Source organism: Chionomys nivalis, chromosome 19, assembly GCF_950005125.1.
Source record: "Chionomys nivalis chromosome 19, mChiNiv1.1, whole genome shotgun sequence".
NCBI classification, from domain to species: Eukaryota; Metazoa; Chordata; class Mammalia; order Rodentia; family Cricetidae; genus Chionomys; species Chionomys nivalis.
The window spans coordinates 63,408,942-63,419,225 of record NC_080104.1 but is presented as its reverse complement, the minus strand read 5'-3'; the positions used below and the strand labels follow the sequence as shown (position 1 = coordinate 63,419,225).

The 10,284-nt window shown below is 41.4% G+C and overlaps 1 protein-coding gene across 1 annotated transcript; it reads right to left on the bottom strand.

Moving 5' to 3' along the window:
* Positions 1 to 250: 250 nt before the first annotated feature.
* Zfp57 (ZFP57 zinc finger protein) lies at positions 251 to 8,307 on the bottom strand. The gene is given in 4 exon segments (XM_057794357.1): positions 251 to 310; positions 312 to 1,213; positions 6,319 to 6,463; positions 8,290 to 8,307. Coding segments are annotated over 4 exon segments (1,125 nt in total).
* Positions 8,308 to 10,284: the final 1,977 nt, after the last annotated feature.

The window sequence follows — 10,284 nt, the reverse complement described above, 5'->3', positions numbered from 1 at the left end:
TCCTTAAGGCTTCTCTGGCTGTCTCAATTTCTCTGACTTTCCTTGGTTTTGATAACCTTGACACTTGAGGACTGGGGCAGCATATTAAGAATGTTCTTTGACTTGAGTTTGACTGGGACCATGTTTTGAAGAAGTCCAGGGACATGAAATGCTGCCTGTACCTTGTCAACAAATCACACCCTTGACTTGTCCTTTACTTATGTTTCAGGAATTCTCACTGTAGGCATGTTTCATCTTGTCTTCCTGGATTTCATTTTTTCTTCTTTTCTTCCCTTGAGGACTCCTTTACTTTTGAAATATTTCCTGGTTTCAAAGGGATCATCAAGAAAGGCAAGCAAATGACCCAGGATTTCCCAGCACTTAATGGATCTGCCTGATTCTTTACAGCACATGTGATCCAGCAGGCTTTCCTTTTCCCTAAAGCAGACGTCGCAGACAGGGCAACAGTAGATATCCTGCTTTCTGTGGGTGTTCTTTTGGGAACCTACCACCACGGATGAGTGGGAGGACTCTCTGCGACGGAGGTATTGGTCGGGCTCATTTGTGAAGTGGACTTTGAGGTGGGTTAAGAAGCAAGTCCTCTTGGTAAAATGTATCAAACAATAGGGGCAATGGATGTTTTTTCTTGAGCATTTTACTGGAATAGAGCTGGATCTGACATTCAAAGATGAGTCTCTGCTGCAGCTTGCCTTAGCCCTGACCACTGGTCTTTGGATCGCTTTCACATGCCTGACGTTGGGACCTTGGGATCCAGCTGTTGTAAGTGGAACCTTCTTCACCTCATGCTCCTGGTTGCCAGTCACTGGCTTCCTGTTTTCGTGTACCTTCATGTGGCGTTTGACCTCAGACTGATCCCGGAAGCATTTTCCACACACAGAGCATGAACTGGGCCTATAACCTAAATGAGTGCGTCGGTGCCGGCTCAGTCCAGAAGGATCGCGGTAGTTCTTGTTACAGAGCTGGCAAGAGAAAGTCCTCTCTTTACGATGCTGAGGCTTGGAGCCCACGGCTTTGTGGCTAGTAGTCTTCTGGGCCTTAAACTGGTGATTAAAGAGGTTGATGTACTTTTTGTAACATCTGCCACAGGTCAGGCAGAAATAGAGTGGTCCACCTTTGAACATCCCTGTACAAGCAAGAGAGCCCTTCTCTTTATCATTGTTCTCTTCATCTTCCAGATTTGAGCTAGGTTCTTGAGATTTCCTCTTCTTGCTTCCTGTGGTGGAGGAGGGAAAAAACACAGTTTGCCACTGACAATGTCACCAACACAAGGTTTTCACTCAGGAGGAGTCATTTTCTATTTCCCCAACCTTTAAACTCAACCATTCATCCTTGGATCTTATAGGATAGAAATATGGAAAACCAATAAAAAGAATAATGAAAACTAGTAAAAAATTTCATAGGAATCTTCTATGATCTCAAATATCTAAATACTAGCTTACATCTTGGAAATCCATCCTCTCAAACTCAATATTGCTTATAATCTCACAGGTGAAAGACCACATTGTAAGCAGTAATTTCTTCTCATCCCTGACTTCACATGTGTCTGTCACAGTCCCAAAATAGTAAAGGTTGAATTCCCTACTTTAAGACCACATTCATGTAACTTTCTAACATAGATTATAATTATCCAATTTTGATAGTATTCTAGTTTAATGTATTACTGTGTCTAGTATAAAAAAATCAGAACTCAGGGGCTAGGGATGTAACTCAGCAGCAGTCGGGCACTTGCCTAGTATACACAAAGCCCTGGGTTCAATCCCCAGCTCTGTAAAAACACATAAATTGGGCGCAGAGCTAATTGTGGCTGTAGCTTTGGAAACCACTGAAACAAAATCACTTCAGAACAGAGAGCTCACTGCAGTGTTGGGAAGGCAAACCATGCAAGGAAGTGCTCTCTCTCCCAGTGAGCTAGACCAAGGGAAAACTACTGTATCATGTAAATTGGGGGTAAAAATTTATGCTATTGATTATTAACAATTAACTGGGTTAAAGAGGCTGCACAGCAAGACTATCTCAGACTGGGAGGTGTGACCAACCTAAATTAGCATTCCTCTCAAAGACTAAGCCTTCCTTGTTCTTACAAGTTTATTCTTCTCCACCTCAGCATTGTTTCTCCACTTTCTCTTGGGAAGAACTTATTAACCAAAGGGGTAACTAACACAGCGACCCACATGTGATCTCTATTCCTAGAAACTAGATTCCTTGTTTTGGAAGTCTTGGCTATCCATTATGAAGTCAGTGAACTTAAACTTTGATCTCAAGGTTTCTTCAAGTCCCAAGTCTAAGCAGGATGCCAAGGTATAGATATTGAGATGATATACTGAGCTCAGATCTTCTAGGACAGCTCTGAATTCTGCGGTTGTTCTCGGTCCTTTTTACCTTCCTTTCTCTTTTGGCATTTACTTTTCAATTCTTTTTTTTCTTTTTTTTTTTTGTTTGTTTGTTTTTCAAGACAGGGTTTCTCTGGTTTTGGAGCCTGTCCTGGAACTAGCAACTAGCTCTGTAGACCAGGCTGGTCTCGAACTCACAGAGATCCGCCTGCCTCTGCCTCCCGAGTGCTGGGATTAAAGGCGTGGGCCACCAGCGCCCAGCATTTACTTTTCAATTTTAAAATTACACTTTTATTACATTGTATGCGTGCATATAAACACTACAACATGCTTATGGCAGTAAGGAGACAGCTTGTTGGACTGATTCTTTCCTCCCAAATACATATTAAAGTCCAATTGCAAGCATTGGTGGCAGGCATTTTTAACCACTGGACTGTTTTTCCTGGTGCTTGGTTTTGTGAGATGAGAGGGCCTCAAACACACTATGGGGCTGAGGTGTTGGGGTTGCAGATGTGAGTTACCATATCCAGCTTTTTTTGCCATTCTTACCTGTTGCCTTTGGGGGACAGAGACCTGATCTCTTTTGTCTTTTTTCTTTTTGCATGGTGTACTGATCTGGTATAGGCAGAAAATATTTAGGCAGTGAGTAGAGGTATATATTTTTGGGTGGGTGAGAGGCACACACATAATATACACGCAAAATTGTTCATATACATAAAATAAACCCCCCCAAAAAATCACGTTTTGTTTTATTTTAAGGAACAACAATTTACAACACATGGTTGCAGGAAAGACATTTAAGAAGACAGCTTCTAGCCTGTAGGTGGTGGTGCACACCTTTAATCCCAGCACTAGGGAGGCAGAGGCAGGTGATTTTCAGAGAGTTCGAGCCAGCCTCGTCTACAGAGTGAGTTCCAGGACAGTCAGTCAGAAGTGTCACATAGAGAAACTCTGTCTCAAAACAAAACAAACGAAACAAAAAAAAAAAAAAAATCAGCTTTTAGTATAATGCCTTGTATACAAGATTAAGTAAATATTGTTGGATATATAGACAGATAGTTTTCAAGACAGTCTGTCTATGTAGTCTAAGCTGGCCTCCATCTCTATAACCAAGGTTGAGGCTTAAATGTGTTATCCTCCTGCATTAGCCCCAGAAGTGTTGGGATTTTAGGCTTTTGTCAACACAACAGGCATGAACAGGCAAATTTAAATCGTCTTGGGTTCAATGCAATGCCCAGCAAAATTCTTCAAAGACTGATGTACTCAACTTCATATGGAAAAGCAAAAAACCCAGGATAGCCAAAATAATCCTGTACAATAAAAGAACTTCTGGAGGCATCACAATCACTGACTTCAAACTCTACTACAGAGCTACAGTACTGAAAACAGCCTGGTATTGGCATAAGAACAGACAGGAGGACCAATAGAACCTAATAGAAACCCGGATATCAATCCACATCTTCGAACACCTGATCTTTGATAAAGAAACAAAAAATATCAAATGGAGGGGGCTGGAGAGATGGCTCAGTGGTTAAGAGCATTGCCTGTTCTTCCAAAGGTCCTGAGTTCAATTCCCAGCAACCACATGGTGGCTCATAACCATCTGTAATGAGGTCTGGTACCCTCTTCTGGCCTGCAGACATACACACAGACAGAATATTGTATACATAATAAATAAATAAAATATTAAAAAAATATCAAATGGAAAAAAGAAAGCATATTTAACAAGTGGTACTGGCATAACTGGATATCAACATGTAGAAGAATGAAAATAGGGATGGAGAGATGGCTCAGTAGTTAAGAGCATTGCCTGCTCTTCCAAAGGTTCTGAGTTCAATTCCCAGCAACCACATGTACAACTATCTGTGGTGAGGGCTGGTGCCCCCTTCTGGCCTGCAGTCATACACACAGACAGAATATTGTATACATAATAAATAAATAAACAAATAAATAAATAAATAATTTTTTTTAAAAAAAAGAATGAAAATAGACCCATATCTATCACCATGCACAAAACTCAAGTCCAAATGGATCAAAGACCTCAACATAAAGTCAGCCACACTGAACCTCATAGAAGAGAAAGTGGGAAGTACACTTGAACACATTGGCACAGGGAATCACTTCCTAAACATAACCCCAGCAGCACAGACACTGAGAGAAACAATTAATAAATGGGACCTCCTGAAACTGAAAAGCTTCTGTGAAGCAAAGGACACAGTCAACAAGATAAAACGACAGCCTACAGAATGTGAAAAGATCTTCACTAACCCCCACATCAGACAGAGGTCTGATATCTAAAATATACAAAGAACTTAAGAAATTGAACACCAAAAAAAAATCACATAATCCAATAAAAAATAAATGGAATACAGACCTAAACAGAGAACTCTCAACAGAGGAATCTAAAATGGCTGAAAGACACTTAAGGAAATGTTCAACATCCTTAGTCATTAGAGAAATGCAAATCAAAACAACTCTGAGATTCCATCTTACACCTGTAAGAATGGCCAAGATCAAAAACACTGATGACCACTTATGCTGGAGAGGTTGTGGGGAAAAGGGAACACTCCTGCATTGCTGGTGGGAGTGCAAGCTGGTACAGCCCCTTTGGACGTCAGTGTGGTGATTTTTCAGAAAATTAGGAAACAACCTTCCTCAAGACCCAGTAATACCACTTTTGGGTATGTACCCAAAGGATGCTCAATCATGGCATAAGGACATGTGCTCAACTATGTTCATAGCACCTTCGTTTGCCATAGCCAGAACCTGGAAACAACCAAAATGCCCCTCGACTGAAGAATGGATAAGGAAAATGTGGTACATTTACACAACAGAGTACTACACAGCAAAAAAAAATAACGACGGCTTGAATTTTGCAGGAAAATGAATGGAGCTAGAAAAAACTATTTTGAGTGAGGTAACCCAGACACAGAAAGACAATTATCACGTCACTCATAGGTGGTTTTTAAACAAAAAGCAACGAAAGTCAGCCTATAAACCACAATCCTAGAGAACTTAGACAACAATGTGGACACTAAGAGAGACTTATATAGATCTAATCTGTATGGGAAGTAGAAAGTAGAAAAAGACAAGATCTCCTGAGTAAATTGGGAGCAGGGGACCTTGGGGGAGGATTGAATGGGGAAGGGGAGAGGCAGGGAGGGGAGTAGAGAAAAATGTAGAGCTCAATAAATATCAATAAAAAATGTAAAAAAAAAATCATCTTGGGGTTGGGGAAGTAGCTCAGTATATCAAATGTTTGCCTTGCAATCTTCAGTGCTTGAGTTTAACCCCTAGAACACACAAAAATAAAAACCAGGTATAGTGGAACTTGGCTGTAAAGCCTGTATCAGGAAACAGAGACAGACAGATTCTTAGGGCTCACTGGCCAGTCAGTCTAACTGCATCAGTGAGTTCCAGATTAGTAAGTCCCTGCTAAAAACAAAGAGAACAGGGTGGATGATGTCCTGAGGAATAAAGGCCCAAAGTGAACATGTAATATACCTGCACATACATGAACACACACAAAACATTATCTTTGACTTTCTACAGGGTGTTTTTGTTTGTTTTAAGGTTTATTTTATTTTAATTTGCTTTGTGTGTGTGTTGGATGTTTTGCCTGTATGTATGCACACCACTTACATGCCTGGTACCCACAGAAGTCAGAAGAAGGGGTGGGACCCCTGGGACTAGAGCTACAATGTTTGTATGCCACCATGTGAGGGCTAGAAACTGAACTCAGGTTCTCTGCAAGGCCTGCATAGGCTTTTTGTCTTAAAGTTCCCATGTAGCTGAGAACTACCCTTGACGTCCTGGGTTTTCTACCTCCACTTCCAATGCGAGCTCATATATAAGTCTCCACTTTGAGACTCAGACCTTCCAGGTATAGAACTAGGGGCCAACTTTAATCTCCCTGAGCAAAACAAATCAAACATATATTCTAAGGGTATAGGACAGAGAGAGTGCTGAGGAAGTCATGGTCTCTTACCTACAGATGCCAGGTTCTTAAAGGTTTCTGACTGCACTTTCCGGTAAAGGATCTTCTGTTTCTCAGTCAGACATGCCCATTCTTCGTTGGTGAAATACACGGCTACATCCTCACAAGTGATTGGTCTCTGGAGGGGCTGGGCAGGCTTAAGAATATAAACACAGGAAACTGAAGTGATTGAGGTAACACCATTTTGTTCTGACTTTGTGTCTGCTTAGGGACTCTCTAAACAGCCATATCAGCCTTGGGAACACATTCAGGATTTTCTATGATCCTGACCACAGCCCAAAGCATAACCAAACTATCTGCTGAAATTTGCAGCGAAAGCAAGTATTACCAGGTTCCCCTAACTTATACCCAACAATGTGTTTTTTGCCTTTAAAACTGTTGTATGCCTAAGCTTCCAAGTCAAGAGTTCTTCCAAGTTGCTAGCCTGCTTCTCGTCACCATCTTATGAAAGACTCTTATTTGGCCCTATATGCATGGTGATATGCACTATAAAATCCTGAGATATTCTCGAGGTTTAGAGAATTCAGACCTGGTGCTGGAGAGATGGCTCAGAGGTTAAGAGCATTGCCTGTTCTTCCAAAGGTCCTGAGTTCAATTCCCAGCAACCACATGGTGGCTCACAACCATCTGTAATGAGGTCTGCTGCCCTCTTCTGGACTTCAGACATACACACACAGAGAATATTGTATACATAATAAATAAATAAATATTTTTTAAAAAAAGAGAGAATTCAGACCATGAAGAAAGAACAAGTATGAAGAAGGCACAAAATCAGGGTCTGTGATTTGCCAAAAGGAAAGGGTGCTACAGAAGAAGGAGGAAATCACTGAATATGAGGAAGAGAAGGGAAGGAATATTAATTTCCACTCCTACAGAACCTGTGCAGGATGCTAGGGTGGTATCAGAGAAAATCATGAAATTCTTTTCTCCCCTACTGTTTGGCCTGGGAAAATCTGAAATTCCAAGAGGCAGGGGAATGGTAAAAGACCTCAGAGAGTCTAAGGCCTCCATTTCTCCTCCCGATCTTCTCTCTTCCACTGTTAGAATTCACTTGAGATCTCTGTGTTATATACATGTGTGTTGTTGTAATATGAGTGGCGGCAGGGCTGTGTCCGCCACCCGGCCGCCCGCACAGCTAGCTTTATATCTGAAATAATTACACAGAAACTGTATTTTTTTTAAACACTGCCTGGCCCATTAGTTTCAGCCTCTTATTGGCTAGCTCTTACATATTGATCTAATCCATTTTTAATATTTAATGTAGCACCACGGGCTGGCTTACCAGGGATATCTTAACTTGTGTCTGTGTCTGGTGGGCAAATCATCGCGACTCACTGACTCGGCTTCTTTCTCCCAGCATTCTGTTCTGTCTACTCCGCCTACCTAATTTTCTGTCCTATTAAAGGGCTAAGGCAGTTTCTTTATTTAACCAATGAAATTAACTTCTCCAACAATGTTTCTTCCTCTACCTTAGCTTTTTGAAAATTTATTCTGTTGCACCTTATTTGTGTGTGTGTGTGTGTGGTTGGTTGGTTTTTCTTTTTTGTGTAGGGACTGAAAATCTCAGCTGTGTTCTCAAGTTTGTACACATCAAGTACTTTACACACTGAGCCATCTCCCCTAATCCTCCACAATAATCTCTCTTTGGGGCTTCTGTAGAGAAGCTAACATACTACCTATTCCAAGGTGGCATGTCTTTCTTTAGCTGTGTCTCTTTCTGGTTTAGTCTCTTCTGGTCTGGTCCCTAAGACTAATGGAACTCCTTGTGACTCTCTACCTCCCAGGAACTGGGCAAATAGGGAGGTCCTACAAGGCCCCAGCATTTGATACTGCTTCTTGTAACAAAGTATCTACTCTAAAAGATTGTCTTCCTTGAATGGTCAGATGTACAATTCTCCTCTTTCACAGTTGGTAACTTTAGTTCTCTCAAAGCCAGGCTGTACAGTTCAGGGCTCTGATTACCTGTTTCTTGCTTCCCATTGCTTGATGATGCCAGGCTGGTACTAGGTGTTTGATGTCTATTCCAGACTGCTCCTAACCACTATTTGTTGGTTCCCACTTCTAGAAACCTGAAGTTAGGGGGAAAATATACAATATCACCAGAAAGATAAGAAGCAAGTACTTTCTTAGCACACAGTCACTAACTTCCTCTACTGGGATGGAACCTTCTCAGCAGGACCATTTAAGGTAGCTGTTAATGGTTCCATCTTCCCAAACCTCAAGTGGAGGGGCATTCAGTCATTCACTCAAGGAATACCCATGGGAGAATGAGTTCTTTAGTTCTAGCTACAGTGCTACTGAAAAGCACATACCAGAAATTATCACAAACTACTGAGTCTATCTCTTCATCCTCCCTGACTTGATTTCACTGGAAACATGGCTCTTCCAGGACCGAAGATTAAAACATATATTCTGTTACCTGAATATATGTGTGGTCCCCCTGGGCTCAGACCCAGGGTCTGGTCCATGCAAAACAAGTGCTGTACCACTGAGCATTGCACACACCAAAAGCTCTGTGACTTGGATTTTTAATATATAGATCCATTATTTACATTATTCATAATCGATCTATCTCCTGATGACTTAAGCTAAAAATATGATTAGGTCGTGGCTGGAGAGACGGCTCAGAGGTTAAGAGCACTGGCTGCTCTTCTAGAGGTCCTGAGTTCAATTCTCAGCAACCACATGGTGACTCACAACCATCTGTATGAGATCTAGTGCCCTCTTCTGGCCTGCAAGTATACATGCAAGCAGAACACTGTATATGTAATAAACAAAGATTTATTAAAAAAAATATGATTAGGTCAGAAATGCAAATAGTGCACCTTGTCTACAGAACCTCATAGCTTAGTACATAGCACACTATAGAGTGTTTTGTTTCCCCTCCTAACCTGCTAGCTGTTTGGAAACTGCAGCCTGTGACCCCTATCCAGCATGCAGAGAACCTGAGTACCCTTATGTACCAATACTGTTAGCCTAGTACAAGTTAAATCAAACCCCTCAAAACAAACTGAATGAATGTTAAGACTTTCCCATTATTTCGAACCATCTTAAGTCTTGGCATCATGAGTCAGCCATCGTTTCTACGACCAGATCCCTGTATAGCACAGTGATAATAATCCAACAGCATTTAAGTTCCCTGTTCACTTAGGAAATTTTACACTCATTGAAGAAAAAAAAGGGCCTCTTCCTCTGTATAGCCACTCACCTATTCCTCCTCTCTCTAGATGCTAAGGAAAGCATAAAGGGATAAAAACAAGAGGCCCTTTCCTTGCTGCCCACTTCTTTGGTTAAGTGAATACACCAGCCAGGAACAAGGCATTAGAGTAATTACTAACTGGATCCCCAAGAAGTTGCCAGGAAAGCTGGATCTGAAGTTGATTTTCTTCCTTCTCTCTTACCTTTCATCCTCCTCTTTCTCTTAAGACCACTCAAGGCTGATGCTTGAGAGGTACTGACCAAGCTTCCCCTCCCATTTTTCAGCCATTAAATTCCAAACAGCTCTATACTAGTATTAAAAGACCTGTCCTTAGTTTTTAGCAAGGAAGACCTCTGTTTTCATCAAATCTCCACAATGGCAGGAAAATGTTGGAGCTTGGTGACCCAGCCTATTTTTTTTTAAAGATTTACTTATTTGTTATGTATATAGTGTTTTGCCTGCATGCCAGAAGAGGGCACTAGATCTCACTGTAGATACAGAGCTATCATGCGGTTTCTGGGAATTGAACTCAGGACCTCTGGAAGACCAGCCAGTAATCTTAACCTATGAGCCATCTCTCCAGTCTGTGACCTGGCCTATTACCCAAGCTCCTGGTAAACTGAAACAGGATCTCCTTGTGTTCTGGGACAGCCAGGGCTATAAAATAAGTCTCAAAAAGCAACACACACACACACACACACACACACGATAGCAGGAAGCAATCTTCTGAGACAGACTTATGTAGATAAGTCTCAAAA